The following is a 19643-nucleotide window of genomic DNA, read 5'->3' as shown; positions in this document are numbered from 1 at the left end:
AATGCAGGTCAACTACTACTTCACATTGTGATGTTCCCTGGGGTACCAAGGGTACATAAGGCAATACTGCAGTGGTGCCTTAGAGGCACTATTCATCTCCAGTTTTGCTGACTCCGTTCTGCCAAGCAAAGTGACATTACTACTGCTAGTGAAGACGTCCTTCCTCTAAAGGCAAAGAAATGAAATTTGGAGACTTACGTCTAACTGAGTGGATAAAAGGCTTAATGAACCGCACAGCATAGTCCAAATTGGGTTTATGAATTCTGCCAAGTTGAATCAAGTGATGATCCAGAGGGAGGCTAGCTATGTCCTCGACTTCTTCTTGTGTGGATCCCAGAGAAATCACAAATAGGGCATACCCCTGGCATTTGGCTCTTAGGGCCATTTTCCTTAAGACATTCTTATTTTCATTATTTTCTCCAGCAGATATAATAAAGATGACCCTGTTCTTCCTGGGCTGTTCTCTGTTAGAGAAAACCCTTTCTGTTGTCCATTGCAGGGCATGGCCAACAAAGGCTTCTCCATGAAGTTGCTTGAGGGAATCCTGTATGTACCTCTTCATTAGAGTTTTACTGTTATAGGTGGTAAAGACAAACTCTTCCTTCACCGGAGTGCTTATCCTCCTCCTGGAGAAATCCCCTGGGGAATAGCTTAGCAAAGCCAGCCGATCACCTACACCAGATTGAAAAGGGTCTTCAGAAATCTCAAAGCTGTCAAGCACTGAGCTGAGAAAAGATCTCATTTGCTCAAACTCCTCTCTTGTCACATGCCGGGAGCTGTCCACAAGGAAGAGGACATCCATGTACGAATTTACTCGATCAGCTTGCTCTTCTGCACAAACATTTGGAAAGCATTTATCTGCAGACAAAAACAAAACAAAACTCCTCTTCACCTACATAGTGGAATGGTTGAAGTCCAAGTTAACAGATCTGCTTTTCAAGACTTTGAGCCTCAGCCTAACAAAGTCACCCACAACTCAAAACCTTAGATTTTAAAATATCTCTCTCAATAACTGACATTTATTTATACAGAACTTAAAATATGCTGAGCACTTTAGGTTCACAGCAACCCTAGGAGATAAGTAATAAGTAAATGAATTGTCATCATTTTCACCATAGAGATGGAAATTGAAGTTCTGAGTTAAATGAGTTGCTCAAAGTCATATAACTAATAAGGATAATCTCCCCATAAGTGCAGGGTTTTTACTATTACATACAGCTGGATTGTTCTTACATCACAGTTCCTCTTCTCTCTTTCTCCCTTTTATAGTGAAATAAGTATGCATTGAAACTATGGAGCAAATGAATTTTGAGTACTGCTTTCAGACTTAAGTATGACATCTATCTCTTATTTTTAAAGATGACTCTAACATCTATGTTAGAGTCAAATTACAGAGGGTCTGACTGTGGCTGATCAGACCAATATGAATTCAGAATGCTTTACCACAGTTCCAGCACAAACAGTCCATGTGCTGGAGTAGATTCTCTAAATTTGGGCAACTTATAAATACATGTTTATCATAGTAGGGAAAATATTAGATGAGGCCCAGGTTGGAAGTTGAGTTCCTTCTGGGATATCATGTAAATCATTTCACCATCCGGGCCTTTGATTTTGTCATCAAAAAATGAGGTTGATTTGGGTGATCTTCAATATTCCTCACTATTCTGTCTTATATACTGATAACTGCCTAGATTTAGCCATGATAAATAGTAAATGATAAATTATTAGTCTCATGTCAAATAGAAAAAGGAATGGTAAGCTATTTAAACACTATTGAAATTAACCTAATTTAATTTTAAGAAGCAGTTGGTATAATATTTGTTTTATAATTCATATACTTGATGTGCATTATTTTGTATAATAATTATTCACATTTATATGTTATTATTCTACCGGACTTAAATTATATACTTAGCAAATATTTGTTAAATTGAACTGTTGTCAATTTTTTTTTGGGGGGGGAAGTTAAGAAATACTACATTTCTTAAAATTTAATGTGATTTTTTTCCCCTAACAAAATTCATTTTTTTCCTTCCTATTTCCTCTATAATTTAAAAAAGGAAGAAAAACAGAAAAACAAAATTTATGAAAAATATGCATAATCAAGGGGGACAATTCCCACATTTGGTAATGTCCGAAAAGTATCTATCTCAATCTGCATTTTGAATCTTCTGTCAGGAGGTGAGTAATGAGCTTCATCATGGGTCCTCTGGAATTGAAGCTGCTCAATGCATTAATTAGAAGGTTCCCCCACCTCCTATTTTTAAAAATTCATCTTTCAAATAGCAATGGGGGAGAGGAGCAATTTTATGCTCTGAAGTTCTGTGCTAAACATAGCCCAGAAGACAAAATTCTTACCCAATATATTACTCAATTTGCATCTGTAAATCAAAATACACTTTCCTCTAAAGTCAAGTCCCATAATTCTGCTGGAGGCTTTAAAACTTCATGATGATAATTTTCCTTACCATAGCAGAGTGTGCACTGACGAAGTCTCTGTATTGGCTCAGAAAATTGAGAGGGTAGAACTGGAATGACCTGATATGTGCCAGTGTCATCAAACTACATGGAAGAAAAAAAAAGTCTTAGATTTTTCTTTTCTTTTCTTTCTTTCTTTCTTTCTTTCTTTCTTTCTTTCTTTCTTTCTTTCTTTCTTTCTTTCTTTCTTTCTTTCTTTCTTTCTTTCTTTCTTTCTTTCTTTCTTTCTTTCTTTCTTTCTTTCTTTCTTTCTTTCTTTCTTTCTTTCCTTCCTTCCTTCCTTCCTTCCTTCCTTCCTTCCTTCCTTCCTTCCTTCCTTCCTTCCTTCCTTCCTTCCTTCCTTCCTTCCTTCCTTCCTTCCTTCTTTCTTTCTTTCTTTCTTTCTTTCTTTCTTTCTTTCTTTCTTTCTTTCTTTCTTTCTTTCTTTCTTTCTTTCTTTCTTTCTTTCTTTCTTTCTTTCTTTCTTTCTTTCTTTCTTTCTTTCTTTCTTTCTTTCTTTCTTTCTTTCTTTTTTTTTTTTGAGACAACCACATGTCTGGAGCTTCCTTACCTCATACATTAGCTTTGTGGTTTGTTTGTTTGTTTTAAAGCATACTCCCTCCATTTTTACATGTTCATTGCAATTCTTCAAACATTTTCATGCATAGTATTACACTGAGGGATTCAGGGCAAATATTATTATCCCCAAAATCTTTATTATAAAAATTATAATAAATTTATTATAAAAATTATAATCCCCCCAAATGAGCAAAATGGGGAGGAGTTTAAAAACTTGCTCAAGGTCATAAAATCCTTAAAAATGGGAAAATCTAATACTAAAGATCAAGATTTGAGTGTGTGTGTGTGTGTACATATACTAAAAATCACCTTCCAAAGAAAATTCAAAAAATTTTCCATCCATAAAATTTCCAATGGATTTCCAATCCATAAAATAAAGTCCCACCACATTTATATTTTCACCATCTAGCTTTCAGTAGCTTCTTGTCATATTACAAGTTTAATTTACTCAATTCCCTTCAAAACACAATTCTTGTGAATATCTCTTTAAGTAAAGGTTCTTAAAGGTTTGATTACTCTAAGTACAGCTTTCATACATTAGGACTTCTTGAAAAGTTTGTTCAAGTACATTAAAATCTCAAAAGACTTGAAGAGAAAAAGTTTAATTATAAAATTATTTGCATACATCAATGTTTCAACCAATTAAAATAAACTCCTACTGTTTTCTGATTCTTGTGACTAGAATTCTTTTGTTCTTTTCAATAAATATTCATTAAATGACCACTCCTCCAGACAGGAGAGGCAGTGTGGCATAGTAGGTAGACAGCTCCAGACTTGGAAAAAGGAAAGACTTATTTTCAGAATCTGCCTCTGAAATGTAGCAGTAACACTATCCTGGGCAAATCACTTAACTTCTCAGTGCCCCAGGAAGCCTATAAGATCATAAGTCCCAGTGAAGGTGAGGATCTGGTTGGAGTTTCCAAATCATAGTAATTAATAAGTATGTCCTTGGGGCAGCTAGGTGGTGCAGTGGATAGAGCACCAGCCTTGAATTCAGGAGGATGTGGTCTCAGACACTTAACACTTCCTAGCTGTGTGACCCTGGGTAAGTCACTTAACCCCAGCCTAAGGGGGGGGGGAGTATGTCCTTGGGGAAGACACAGATTCTATTACACAGAGAAAGGTGTCATGAATCTCAGCTCTGCCACTAACTCACTTGTAGAAGTATCTCATTTCTCGGTGCCTCAGTTTCTCCATCTATAAAATAAAGGAGATTGCCTAGGGCAAGGGTTCTTAATTTTTCTGTGTGTTATTAAAAGCCTTAGGTTATCTTGTAAATTCATAAAATGAAATCTATAGACTTACAAAGGAAAATTTTTCCCTCTCCTCTGTTTTTCTCGCTACCTCCCTCTCTTTGTATATATCTCCATATACATATATATTTTTATGTTTGCATATAAATACAGTTATCTAAAATTTTAAAAACCCACAAGTTTATGGTCCCCAGGACAAGAACTTTTGTGAGCATCTATAAGCATTTATTGAGTACATTATATATACATAATATGACCACAAAGGTACCTTGATCTAGAGGGCCTTATAATCTAACTGGGGAGACAGGAAACATTTGTAGAAAGATAAACAACAAAAGGCCAGGGACCAAAGGATTGGTACAGACAAAATGCTAAAAGGGTTTGGAGAAAAAAGCTTGATATGGGTAGCAGACCAAATACTAAGACTGGGAATCAGTTAAATGACTATAGAAGTCTCTTCTTTTCTCTAAAAGTCAATCTCTTTATCTGTAACATTAAGAGATTGGATTACATGACCTTTAAGGTCCCTTCCACCTCCAGTGTCCTATGAAGTGCTGAGATAGTCAAAGAAATTTCCTTATATGAGTGCCAATGGTTCTGATGGCCTCAGAAATAATTAATTACCTCCCTGTGTATTCCATTTATAACAGAACATTGTTTGAAATTCCGAAAGGAGGTTAGCAGCTTGCATTTCTAAGAATAAATTAAGGGATAAATATAATAGCTAGAAGAAATCCTTACCTGGAAGGCCTCCTCAAGAGCAAACATTTCATTAAAAACAAATACAGCTGGAATGATATTGAGGCCGCTGAACTCCATGGTGGCAGTAACGATTGATGTCATATCTGGAGATTGATTGTCGCTAAAAAATACCGTGAGCCTCCTGACGTTAGGTCCTGGTAAGGTTCGCTTGAAAACATTCCTGGCCACAAATAACATGGCATCACCAAGATCTCTAGAGTAGGGAGATCCTTCATATGTCATTCTGGAGAGTTTCTGGAGGAGTTGCCGCTTGCTAGAATAGTCTGACCAGCGGACAAGATACCTGCTTTCAGAACTATAGGAAAGGACAGCAACCTTTGCTCCTATGGGACAGTTGTTTTCCCTGATTTTAAGGTCTTTCAGAATGGAAATGGTCATATTTTTCACAACTTCAAATCTCTGTCTTGATACGTCCAATGCAAACACCAATTCTGTTGGGTAGACAGGGCATTTGTCTAAAATCAAAGAAATAAAAATCACAGATTTGATCAATTGCACCAAGCAGATATTAATCCAAAGCCTATGAAAAACATAACTATCTAGCCCAGATCATATTATCTGGATTTGCAGATAGATACTAATAAATTTAGAATAGGGTCTCTAAATTAACCATTGCTCCTAACTCCGCCCTCCATGGCCAAGAAGAATTCTTCAAATCCTTCTTCTGCTTGACAATTTTTCAAATATTTGAAGTCTTCCCATGAATTTCTTCTCTAAACTATCTGTAATTCCTTCAAAAGATCGTCCTCTGATACATTGTTGGTGGAGTTGTGAAAGAATCCAGCCATTCTGGAGAGCAATTTGGAACTATGCCCAAAAAGTTATCAAACTGTGCATACCCTTTGACCCAGCATTGCTGTTATTGGGATTATATCCCAAAGAAATACTAAAGAGCGGAAAGGGACCTGTATGTGCCAAAATGTTTGTGGCAGCTCTTTTCGTTGTAGCTAGAAACTGGAAGTTGAATGGATGTCCATCAAGTGGAGAATGGTTGGGTAAATTGTGATATATGAAGGTTATGGAATATTATTGCTCTGTAAAAAATGACCAGCAGGAGGAATACAGAGAGGCTTGGAGAGACTTACATGAACTGATGCTGAGTGAAAAGAACAGAACCAAAAGATCGCTGTACACTTCAATGCTGTATGAAGATGTATTCTGATGGAAGTGGATATCTTCAACATAAAGAAGATCCAACTCACTTCCAGTTGATCAATGATGGACAGAAATAACTACACCCAGAGAAGGAACACTGGGAAGTGAATGTAAATTGTTAGCATTACTGTCTATCTACCCAGGTTACTTACACCTTCAGAATCTAATAATTAATGTGCAACAAGAAAATGGTATTTACACACATATATTGTATCTAGGTTATATTGTAACACATGTAAAATGTATGGGATTACCTGTCATCGGGGGGAGGGAGTGGAGGAAGGGAGGGGATAATTTGGAAAAATGAATAAAAAAAAATCGTCCTAAGGCATTCTCTCAAGGTCCTTCCCCAACATGGGGACCCTCTTCTGCACACTACACAGACCAACACAGCCCATGCTAACACCACCCTGTTGAATGATCTCATAGAATCACAGAATCTTCTAGTTATCAGGAACCTCAGAGGCCAGGTGATGTCAGACAAGAATTTTCTCCTCTACATATTCAACAAGTGAAATAGCAGCCTTTACTCAAAGATCTCCAATGGGAATAGCAAAACATCCCATTCCATTTTTGGATGGCTCTATTTCTTGGGAACTTCTTCTGATATTAAGGCAATTTGTCTCAAGTCACGCCATCTATTGTTCTTACTTTTGTCCACTGGCTGAGCAAAACAAATTAAATCCCTTTGCCACTTGATAGCTCTTCAAATACTTGAAGCCCTTTCCTAAATCTTCCCTTATTTTCAGTTCAGTTTCTCAATTCCTTCAATAAATCATTATATGGTGTGGTAAGAGCAATATGCAGGTTAGGCTAGTTTTTCATTTAAAGGTGTTGAGATATAACTTGAAACTCGATGGTTCAGGGGACTAAAGACTCAGATTGCTGATGCTACTATCTCCTTATCTGAGGACAAAGTAGCCATGAGGTGCATCCCAGGTCTCTTGGAGGTTTGCCTGGTGAATCATAATGGATAATGAAAGCAGACCTTTGTTCAGCTAAATAGACTTGAAGTGTCTTTAATGTGTCTTTGCTGAATATCTTTCTTCTGAAACAGTTTTCTAAATCCCCTTTGTTAACTGGAAAAGACTTATGAGTATCTCATTTTGTTCCAATATCTGAATGAAATTACCAGGGAACTGACAAATCAGGTCCAATGCAGAATATATGGTATACTTTACAACACCTTCAACATGTTCATTGTTTTTGCCTGGATCCTCTCCAGCTGATCATGACCCTTCTGAAAAAATGGTACCCAGAACTGAACAAAATATTCCACTATGACTTGAGAAAGACCACCTTAATTTTCTTTCTTTTCTTTTCTTTCTTTTTTTTTTTCCTGAGGCAATTGAGGTTAAGTGACTTGCCCAGGGTCACACAGCTAGGAAGTGTTAAGTGTCTGGGATCAGATTTGAACTCATGTCCTCCTGATTTCAGGGCTGGTGCTCTAGGCCACCTTAATTTTCTAGGGTATTTGCAAAGACTTCCTCCCCAATCTCAGTATAATATTTAGGTAAATTACATATTCAAATGGAGAGCATAGAAACTAGTAATTACCAAAAAAATTAACACCTCTATTACCAATTCCACACTTTAAGTCCTAGTACTTCTGACAATAATAATAATAATAAAAAGTCTGTTTAATTCTTTGTTGGATTAAGTTGGATTAGGGAGTTAAAACCCAAGACAAAGAGGGGAAATAGCAATGGAGAAACTAGATGTGCTGGATAAGTTAAAACCATCAGACCCAGATGAACAAGAATTGAAGGAACTGGCATTGACTGTCAAAATAACATCTGTGAAGATTGTGGGTGGGAGGAAATCTGCTACAATTCTGGAGAAGGGTAAACACAGGTTACTTACAAGTTATAGGCCAAAAAGCTTGCCTCAATTCTTGGCAAAAATGCAAAATACTGAACATCTGGAAGTTCATCAAGAACAGTTCAAGTCAGACTAACCTTCATCTCCATTTTTGACAGATTCACCAGACTGTTCAATTGTGGGATGTCATAGGTATAATTTGTCTAGATCTGAGTAAAGCATTTGACACGTTATTCATGTGGATCAGAAGATTAGGAATGGCTAGGTGATAGTACACTTAGAGAGATTCAGAAACTGGTTTAATGCCTGGACTCCCACAGTAGTCATTAATGGCACAGTGTCAACTTGGAAGGGGCTCTCCTCATGATCTTGGTTTGGCCCCATGCTGTTGAGTATTTCCATCAATGACTTGGATCAAGGAACAGATGGTATAATCTTTAAATTTTCAGACAACACAGTTCGGAGGAATGAATAACATTTTGGATGATAGAGTCAAGATTCAAAAAGATTTTGACAATGTCGACCATTAATGACAGTGGTTTTGTGTCCTTTTGGTTTTATACCTACGCTGCTCTTACTGGTAGCAGATGCTATTGCTGATGGTGCTATTTTTGTATGGGAATGAAGTCAAAATTCCTTTAAAGTTCTAAAGACCAAATCTAAAAAGATGAATACATTAGGAAAAATGAAAACTCTTACATTTAGATTTTAAAAAATCAATTTAACAGGTATAAGGTTAGGGAAAAATTGCTACATACCAATTTGGAAAAAAAAATACCTGGGGACTTTGCTGGATTGCAGGCTCAATGTAATTCAAGAACTAATGTTTTCTTACTGTATTTTACATAAGTTTAAAACTAAGTAGTGGACTGGGTCCACTATACTTTATGCTGCTCAGACATCAAAAGGAGAATTGTGTTCATTTCCAGATATCTCTTTTTGAAAAAGGAAATTGATCATCTGGAGAGCACCGATATGTTGGGGAAGACCTTGAGTTTTTAGCAAAAGGGAACTAGTTGAAGAAATTGAACTCATTTTCCTCTAAACCCCGCCTTCCACTTTCCACATAACTATAGAGAGGAACACTTCAGATTTAGGTCTGGGAAAGTCTTAGGAATCATTCTTGATTCTTCCCTCCCTCCCTCCTTCTCATTCTCTGTCTATGTTTCTTTTTCTGTGTCTCTTTCTATTTTTCTCTGTCTCTCTGTGTATCTCTTTTTCTCTGCCTCTCTATCACTGTCTCTGTCTCTATTTCTCTCTTACACACACACACACACACACACACACACACACACACACACACACACACACCACCATACCCAACCTATTGCCAAAATCTACTGATTTTACTTTTAAAGACCAGATCTGATCATGTTATCCCCACCCTCAGTAAACTCCAGTGTTTCCCCATTGTATTAAGAATCAAATACAAATGGCTCTGTTTGGGATTCAAAGCCCTCCTACTCTTCCAGCCTTCTTATAAACTACTCTTCTCCACACACTATTCCATTCAGTGATACTGATCGGCTTTCTGGCCGTTCTATGAACAAGACACTTCATCTTTTGATTCTGGGTATTTTCTCTGGCTATTCCCCGTGACTCCTTCCCTCTGCTTACAGATTTCCTTGGCTTTTTTAAAAAGTCCAGCTGAAAAATCACTTTCTACAAGAAACCTTCCCTCTGCTACTTATTTCCTATTTTTCATCTCTATACTATATATTATGTATATGTATATAATATGTACATATTTGTTTGCATATTGTCTCCCCTATGAGACCATGAGTTCTGTGAAGGCAGAACTCTTTTTTTTGCCTCTTTTTATATCTCTGGAGCTTATATTCCCACAGTGTTTGGAACATAGTAACTGCTTAATACATGTTTAATTGATTGATATTTAATCTGCAGAAGACAATATTTGAAACAGGTTATAGGATGATAACTGTCTCCAAGTAATTGAAGTGCCATTATAAGAAATTTTGCTTGGTTCTCACAGATAAAGTCAGGAATACAAGAAAGTTCAAGTTGACTTAATGGGTTTGGGAGAAGGAGAGCCTGGCTAAACAAAAAACACCAAAAGACAGGTCTCTTGAATGCAATAGGAGAAGTCAAATTATTGTTGTTTTCTCTCATTATTTGGTAATAAGTGCAGCAAAATGCTACTGGGAGGCCCCTGGATACCATAGCAAGAAAACAGAGGTAATCTGCAGGAGCAGATGTTAGAGTTAGATTTTGGGGCCAAATTAAAGAGAGCAGGAACATGGCTACACTTCTCATGGATCCAGGAGACCTGGGGTCTGCCATCGATGATATGGCCAGATTTTGGAACCATTTCATCAGGAGCATCTGTGCACCATTCAGAGGAATAAATAGCAAGGCAGCAGGTTTCCTGGGAAGTCCCAAACCTGGTCCTGTGGGGCAGTCATACAGTCCAAGATCAGCAGGAAGTGCTTATGGTTTATCCTGGACAGTCTGAAGTGTGGGGATAAAGGGGCAAGTGTGGAGAATCCACACCACTGAAAGGACTCCCTGAAGACAACATTAGGCAATGGAGTAGCAGCTGCTCTAGATTCTAAACCCGGTGGAGAAGGAAATGGCAAATCTTTGCCAAAAAACCCCAAATGCAGTTGACTGAACAATAATCAACAAAGCAGCAGATGTTTTCTGAAACAGCAGTAAACAGGTCAGCCTGGTGGTCACCAGCCAGAGGTCATTAAGCTCTAGAATAGACTTTAGGGATGGCAGAGCTCATCATATACCATGATATCAAAGCAGCCTGAAAAGTCAAGGAACAAAGTTGCTAATTGTGATTAAATCCTAGAAGGAGGATGAAGGAAGCGGGCAAACTATAAATACACTTGGGCTGGAAAGCCTCTCTAATAATCAGAGTTGTCCCCATGAGTAATGAGCTATCCCTGGGGATAATAAATAATAAATAATATTACCCAGAACAAGGTTTGCAAAGCTCTTCATATACATATGTGTGTGCTCTTGTGTTGACTCTGAAAGGTTGATGTTATTAATTATCCACATTTTACAGATGAGAAAACTGAGATTCAGTTTTTTCAGGGTCACAGAGATCACTAAGTGTCGTTAGTGGGATCTGAACCCATGCTTTGTTGACTCCAAGTTTAGGGATGTATCAACTATGCCATTGCTTTCAGTGATTCCCTTTTGCTTGTGGTCCTTCACACTTGCTAGGAACATTATAGATAGTGTTCTCAGTGAGGCTGAGGTGAGATTTAAAGAGCAAGTCTTGAGTTCTAAGTTTCCAAGTTTGCAACTCTATCCACCCAGCATAGATTGAGGAGTGGGCTTCCTTTCCATCCAAATCAACACCATCAGCAAACAGCAGTAGGATCCAGTACCAGGAACAGCAGCATAGGTATAAAACTAGAGGGATACCTAGTCATTGGCAGCAACAAAGTCACTGAAAATGAAACAGTTTCTGAACTCAAGAAGCTTACATTCTATCAGAGGAGAGAGCTTCTATGTATAAATGTGCATGTGCATGTGTGTGTGTGTGTGTGTGTGTGTGTGTGTGTGTGTGTGTGTGTATAGAGAGAGAGAGAGAGAGACAGACAGAGAGAGAGAGACAGAGAGACAGAGACAGACAGAGACACACAGAGAGAGACAAAGAGAGAGAGACAGGGAGAGACAAAAACAGAGAGACAGAGACAGAGACAGAGAAAGAGAGACAGAGACAGAGAGAGAGAGACAGAGAAAGAGAGAGAGGCAGAGAGAGACAGAGAAAGAGAGAGAGACAGGGAGATACATATATGCACATACCTATATATATGCATATAACATGCATATATATACTTGTGGGTTGCAAAACATATAAAAAGTCAATGCTAGGTAAATTTGGAGGGGAAAAATACTAATAGTTTTGAAGATCAAGAAGTCTTCATTTACAAGGTGATGCTTGAGCTGAGTTTTGAAGGAACTCTAAGGAGCAGAGGAGAGGTGACAGTAAAAGCAGTGCAAGGCAAGGAGTAGGAGTGCCTTGTGTGAGGAAGGCTAGACCTGAGGTCCTTGACTTGTTAAGGGCAGAGACTCTTTTTTGGAAGTCTGGTGAAGTTGATGGATCTCCTCAGAATTATGTTTTTAAATGCATAAAATAAAATACATGGGATTACAAAGAAAGCCAATTATGTTGAAATATAGTTATGAAAAAACCCAATTTCATAAATTTTAAGTTAAGAACCCTTGAGTTGGGAGGTCACTCTGAAGGGATTACAAAGAAGAGGAACTTGTGAACAGCTTTAAAAGCCACATAGTAAAGTTCACATATGATCCCAAAAGCAATTTTGGATTTATTGGATGAAAGAGTAACAGCTGTGTGGGGGATGGATCATAGCGGCAAGAAAGGTCAGGGAAGCAGGGAGGTTGTTGCAAATAGTCCAGGTATGAGAAGATAAAGACCTGTCTTGTGTGTAGAGAGGATGAATTCAAGAGATATCATGGAGGGGAAAATGATTAGATTTGGCAAAGTAATAATTACATCAATAAAAAAAATATAAAGTGAAATCTTACCTTCCCAACAGGCTGTAAAAATAAGAGAGTGAATTAATAATTTTAGAATAAAATATTAAGAAAAAGTTATTAAAGTCAAATTTTACTATCATATTTGTTTTCTGGATCAATGTGGTCTTACATTTTGGATGCAAGAAAACTAAGATGAAATTTAAAATGATGAGCCCATCTTCTCACTGAAATTTAAATTGATTTTTCCCCCTTCCTTATAAACTACAACTGAAAATGTTTTCACTGTATCTTGTGCTGAAATCTGAAGAATAGCCATTCATCTTTTAGGCACAACTCTAAGCTTCTGATTTAGTGACAAGGTCTCTAAAATTCAATTCATCTGATTCCACAGTACACATATAGGCCTTTTGAGAGCATTGCTGGCCTGTAGGACTAAAATCTGTCATCTAATTATCTTCTCTGAAAAACATCCAAACAACTTCTATTCTCCTGAAGAGCATCAGGGAATTCCAAATGAGCTTGTGTTTAGCTACCAGCCTCTCTTTGTGTGGGTGAGTTTTGTTCCCATCCTGCAGAAATATGGAACCTCCCCAGGACTATTTCCACCAAAACTTTAAGTGTTGGATTTGTTTTCTAAGTCTAAGACAAAATAAGAAATATAGTTGAAAAAGCTTACAGAAAAACTTGACCTACTTATTTTTCCAAGTCTATTTTATTAATTTTTTGAGAATCAAGAAACATTCTGGTTTTACAAAAGACATTATTATAGTTCCCAGCAAGCCTTGTTTCCATGTGTCATCTTTCAATTACAATTGGGTCCCAATTAGTGAGAATAATGTATCCTATTAAGTGATCACATTATTTGAGTTCTTGCTGTGTATTTATAACTGGGCTAGAACCAGTGGTCATCTTTTACATAATAATAACTTCGAACAGTGCAAATTTGAATATATGCAATGACTTCATGGGATTCATTATTCATATTAATTGGAACCTAGCTATAAATTCATTGAACATTTATCAAGCTCCTACTATATACAATCCACTGTGCTAGAAGCTGATATACAAAGATCAAAACTAGAAGTCCCTTCCTTTAAAGAGTTTAATGAGCTTATTTTTATTCTTCTTTCTCTTCCTCTCTCCTTTCCTTCTTCTCTCACTCTCTTCTTCCCTGCATCACTCTGAAGAAAGTCTTTTTTGTGTGTCTTTTATATGGAGTGAGATTCAATCGGCCTGGCATTCAGCTAGCCATTTATTGAATGATCCCAAGTTGGCTGAAAAGGGAAATCAAATGAGGACAAAAATTCCTATTTGGAATAGTATTTCTAGCAGTTTTGTGGAGGATGAATAGAAACTTTTAGAAGTTTGGATTCTAGGTAACCATTCTTCATTATATAAAAATCAAAACTTATCCATCCATTAACTCTGGTCCCTTGGTCCTAATTCTGCCCCCTGTGCCAGAAGGGACAGAGGGCACAGAGATAAGGCTAATCTCTCATCTAAATGAATGGTCTTCAAAATCCCAAGTCTTGTCTTTCCTAGGCCAATCACCTCCAGTTCCCCCAAAAGACCTTCACTTAACATGATTTGTTTTTATTTATTTTTATGTTTCATCAACACACTGGTCACCATCTTTTAGATTAATATCAATTTCTCTATTTCCTGGTAAAATGTGGTACACGATGCTTCAGTTGTGACATGAATAGCATACAGTACAGTAAAATCATCACTCAATTTGTCTTGGCTACCACAGATTGGACAAATGGACCTGAGATTTCACTACAATAAAAAACTCCCTTCACCAAAAGGCAGTAGTATGGATAAAGATTGAATCTTGTATTTAAGCTATTGCTTTGATTTTCTTAAATACAGGAGAAAGAAAAGTGGTTAAATAATAGTTTGTGTTAAACAACACAACAACAACAAAAACCCCAATAGCTTAAGTACAAGACTAAACCTTTATCCATAGTACTACTAATACTATTACTACTAATTATTACTACTACTATTGCTATTACTATTACTACTACTACTACTACTGCTGCTGCTGCTGCTATTATTACTACTACTATTGCTATTACTACTACTACTGCTACTACTACTACAACTACTACTATTACTACTACTACTATTACTGCTATTATAATTACTACTACTATTACTATTGCTATTACTACTACTACTACTACTAGACTACTACTACTACTACTACTACTGCTACTACCACTACTGCTATTATTACAACTACTACTAGCTTACATAACTACTATATATCAGGTTCCATGCTAAGAGCTTCACAAATATTATCTCATTTGATTCTCACAACAACTCTGGAAGAGAGATGGTATTATTATCCCCATTTTATAGTTGAGGAAACTAAGTTAGAGTATAAGTGACTTGTCCAAGGTCACATAACTAGCAAGTTTCTGAGGCTGGATTTGAATTCAGGTATTCCACCCACCTAAATTTTATATGGTTAGATTTGGCTCGTTCTTATGTTCTATTGCGATGCTTTTGGGAAGGTGATTGGCTAAGTAATGATCAGTTCTCTCTTCCTCCTGTCATCTGTGCTATCTCCAAATATGATGAGTAGGTTGGTTATATTCTGAGCCCTAAGGACTTCCACGTGACTATATACTAAGAATTGATACTTTGGATTTATTTATGAAATCAAAATACTCACGACTATGATCCCTCAAGAATTTAATGAGCTCACATTCCTGAAAGATGAGAAAGGGAGACAATGAGCATACAAGCCATCATGGGTATATTCACATCTGGAGTTGGAGACAAAATGTTGGATAAAAAAACAAAAAACAAAAAACAAAAAAAAAAAAACATACCGAACTTAGAGGCCATCCCTTCATGCCTTTAGGTCCCTAGAAAAGCAGGAAGTAGGTTATTGATGTGTACACAATATTAATTTGTACAAATTCTCAACTACACAACTGAATGGGGATAATGCATTCTTAATTCTGACCAACAATTAGACAACTTTAGAGCACCCATTGCAATGCCTTGTGCCTGGTTGATGCCCTTAGGATGAAAGACATTTTTCCTTTCCATCTTATGCATTTGCTAAAGGAATGAATATTAGCTCACACAAACAGCATCTGGGATAACATCAGCAAAGTTCTGTCTACTCTAGACAAGTATATTTCAGCAGAACGGATCATTTAGTCCAAGGAAATCCCTCTTCAGCCTGCCCACATTGGCTCCCTACATGGATTATGGATGCTGCATGGAAGTGAAAGGAATCTGCTGTTTGGTTTAGCCACATGTTTAGATGAGGCAATGGTGTAAAGGAACAGTATTCAAGAAGCAAGCTTAAACATTCCAAGCTGTGAAGAAAGGAGTACCAAGAACTGGATTTGGATGGAAACTAAAAGGATGGGCATATCACAAAGCAAGAGTTAAAATGAGAGGAGGGGGTTCTTTCAAAATTTTGCAAGTTCAACATAAACACCATTTTTTTTTCTTTCAGAGTTAATTTTAGGCAGGAAAGTCAAGGGTAGTTGCAAACCAGAAAGCCAGCAGCCCATAGTCATTGAGTGCCAAGAAATGCAAAAGTTAAGAGAAAGAAGATCAAAGAAAACTTAGAACTCAGCTGAAATTAATTAGAGAAGGCTTATTGCAAGTAGTGAGTACTCATCTCAAAACATCCTGGATGTTCTTTCTCACTCCCTTTCCTATTCTCTTCAACCATGTTTAAAAAAAAAAAAAAAGAAATAAAGTGGGCATTTTCCCAGTGGCCTGAAAGGACCACTTTTCTGTGTTTTTTCAAAGGAAAGGGAATAATATCGTCAAGTGTGGTAGCATCCCAGGAACTTGCTCATCCAGTTTTGTGAAGAACTTTGAACGAAAAAGAAAATAGTCACCAGAGTGTTGTTCACTAGAATACTCACCCTTGGCCCTGCAGGTCCAGGAGAGCCAGGAAAACCGATTTCACCCTTTACTCCTAGGCCAAACTACAGATGAAAACATGTGACAAATAATATCATCAACCCATGTGGCTTGATATAAATATAAAGATCCAGAAAGAAAACATTAAAGAATAATTATAAGGCACTTATTAAGATCACACTGTCTATTTATGATAAATGAAAATGATATCAGCATGCTTGAAACTCAATTTCAATAAGAACAAGTCATTGTTCATCCAGGGAAAATAAAGCACTCACTTTAAAAGTAAATTCCTAAAAATGAGCAGCAAGACAAACATCCTTGTTGGTTTGTTTTGTTATTTAAGGTTTCCCTGATTGCTCATATAAAAATGTTGTTTTGGCTACACATTTGCCACATAAATTGTTGTTAAGCAGACAAAGTGAATAAGAAAAACAATCTGACTATCATATGAAGGAACCTAATAAAAAAAAAAAAAACAACCTTCACCTGAAAAAAAAATTGAGGAAAAACCATCAGTCATCAACATAAGAAGGGAATTGGAAAGGTCAGTCATTTATACAGCTCAGAATGATGGACTTGGGCACTAATGAAATTTATCCAGTCAAGTGGAAAACACCTGGCTGCTGCCAATCTTTTCACTCTAAGAATGATGCCCATGACTGAATTCATATATAAAAATGAAAATGCACCTTTTATCTCTGTGCTTTTCTTGTTGGGAAGAACATTCTTCCTGAAAATGAATAAAGTCTTTCCTTACCTAAATGACCTTGGGCTAGGGAGAATGGAATCATCAGAGACCTCTCCAAAAAGATGGAGCAAAAAAGATGGCAGCTTCCCTTCCATTCAAAGAGATCACATGTAAATGGATAGTGTCCAGAATATGGTATAAAAGTCAAGAACCTTGTTCCTGGCAGATATACATATGCATTGCGTACACACAAACACCCATGTAATTTAAAAGAGTCTTGGAGCGTGGCGGGGATGGGAGGCAGGATACTGGAAAATGACCTTGGCTTTTCTAGCTAAATTCTGTTCTGATCTCATTTAATTCAAATTATCTCATTTGAATGTTAATCAAGGGAGATTTTGGAAGAGAGTCTCAATTAAGTATCTCAGCTTCCACATAACTCCTAAATTTGTTTGCTTGTTAATTTTCTAATAGAGAAAATGGGTTGAGAGACACAGAAACCCAATCACGTTAAAAAGAATTTTCTGTATGTGAGTCAGATTGCTATTTGAGACCCTGCCTTAAAATTAATCTCAGACACAATAACTTAATTTTAAGATAAGGACAATCTAGCTGACTTTTGCTGTCCTCAGAGTTATATTGGCTCAGCCTCCATTTTCAGAGAGAGGCTTTCTAATCACTACAGATAATGCTATATTCAGAACTTTAATACGAGCTAACACATGATTGAGGAAATTAGTATTATTACAAAAACCCCCACAAGGATTTACCCCTTCAACGTGGATTTGTGGAATTTTGGAGCTAGAAAAGACCTTAGAGATCATTTAGTCCAAACCAAATGAATATGAATGGATGAACTGAGACCTAGGGAAACTGAACATTAGCCCAAGGTTACAGGGCTACTTCATTGCAGTTTAAATGCCCTAAGGAATCGTGACCAATCTAATGTAACAGCCAGAATTATTTTAATTAAAAAGTAAATAAGAATCTATTTTCCCAAGGAAGTTACCCTACTTACTGTGAGTCCTTTGAATCCTTTAGGTCCAGGCCCCCCTGGAGTTCCTCTATCACCAACATCACCCTAGAGAATCAGACACAGGAAGGATTGAAACTACCCATGCTAAAACTTAGGAAAATAAGCAGTAACTTTAATGATAAAAATTGATATTTATATAATGCTTTAAGCGGATTGCAAAGTGCCAAGCACACAGTAGACATTTAATAAATCCTAGTTGAAATGATAGTTATTACTCAAATTCTTGTTTTTTAAGCTTTGCAATAATAACAATAATTAAATAATCAAGAGAGATGACAAGATGAATTATTGTTATTATTGTCAAGTGAGATGACAAGAGTATAAATATTGTAATTAAGGTTAAGTCCTTCCTGCATTGGTGTGGGTGTAAGTTTTCCAGTTGACTAAAGTTCTTTGGATAGGAGGTTTATTGGAGGTGATAGACCTCCAAATTCCCCAATTACTCTCCTATTTAACCTAGCCTTCTTTCAGTTATCAACTCTGGGTCATTAATAGCCTCCTTAATGTGATTCTTCTGCATTTAGTTCTTTTGAGATTGAAAACATTTGATATATGTCATATGGAAAGCATCTGACATTTACTGATTATGTTATTGTGGGCAAATTACTTAACTCCTCTTGACCTCAGTTTCATCATCTGTAAAAAGTGGGTAATAATAGCTCTTACCTTTCTGAGAGGTTGTGAGAATAAAATGAGATGATAAGTACAAAATACTTTACAAACCTTATGGCATTATATAACTGCTAACTATTATAATTTGATTTATTCTTAGATACTGGTATTTTTGCCTATTGATATCAACATTCCACCTCATCCATTTTTGTTGGTCAGTGAAGTCCAACTCGTTGTGACCCCACAGACCTAGAATGCCAGTCTTTCTGTCCCCCTGTCTCTTGAAATCTGTCCAAATTCAGTTTTGTCATTTCTATGATATCTATCATGATACCATCTCATCCTCTGCATCCCCCTTTCCTTTTGCCTTTATTCTTTCCCAACATCAAGGTCTTATCCAGGGAATCCTTTCCAACTCTCCATGATTCCTTTTGGGGGCAACAGAGAGGATGAGGTGGAAAAAAACCAGCAGCTCAGAGAAAGTTGACACAAGATAAAGTAGATCTGGGATGCGGCTGAGAGGGGAGAGTGAAGAAGGCTCCTAGCCTAAGGAACCTTTAGAGCAGAAATCAAGGCTGATACTGCCAGTTGGACCCAAACCCTCAAGAACTGAGGAAAGTTCCAAGAAAGACCTCCTTTTTTTTTTTCCTAGTTTCTTTTATAAGGCCATAAATTAGCAGTCACCTTAATCGACTCTGCTTGTTCTTATCCAAACATTTCTACTGGTCTAAAATTTTATGTCAACCACAAAGAATTCATGAAGTTAACAAGAGATAAAAATCAATTTTACTTGAGATAGAAAAATCAAACCTCTGCCTAAATATTTGAAATCTTTCTAACTAGGGGCTTAAAGCAATTCAATAGTATTTCTAACTTTTCATTTAATATA

General features: G+C 36.9%; 1 protein-coding gene across 1 annotated transcript in view; it reads right to left on the bottom strand.

Annotated features, from left to right (window-relative positions):
* COL6A5 (collagen type VI alpha 5 chain) overlaps positions 1-19643 on the bottom strand; it is a 101730-nt gene that overhangs the window by 25699 nt on the left and 56388 nt on the right. Inside the window, exons 28-35 of the mRNA XM_074270836.1 lie at positions 18125-18187; positions 16418-16480; positions 15356-15391; positions 15196-15232; positions 12561-12572; positions 5031-5506; positions 2469-2562; positions 199-858 (exon numbers count right to left, since the gene is read on the bottom strand). Of these exons, the coding sequence (XP_074126937.1) occupies positions 199-858; positions 2469-2562; positions 5031-5506; positions 12561-12572; positions 15196-15232; positions 15356-15391; positions 16418-16480; positions 18125-18187 (1441 nt within the window). The remainder of the gene's footprint in view (positions 1-198; positions 859-2468; positions 2563-5030; positions 5507-12560; positions 12573-15195; positions 15233-15355; positions 15392-16417; positions 16481-18124; positions 18188-19643) is intronic.

This window comes from Sminthopsis crassicaudata, chromosome 5 (assembly GCF_048593235.1).
Source record: "Sminthopsis crassicaudata isolate SCR6 chromosome 5, ASM4859323v1, whole genome shotgun sequence".
NCBI lineage: Eukaryota > Metazoa > Chordata > Mammalia > Dasyuromorphia > Dasyuridae > Sminthopsis > Sminthopsis crassicaudata.
The sequence above is the reverse complement of the archived record's forward strand: the minus strand, read 5'-3'. Positions and strand labels throughout refer to the sequence as shown.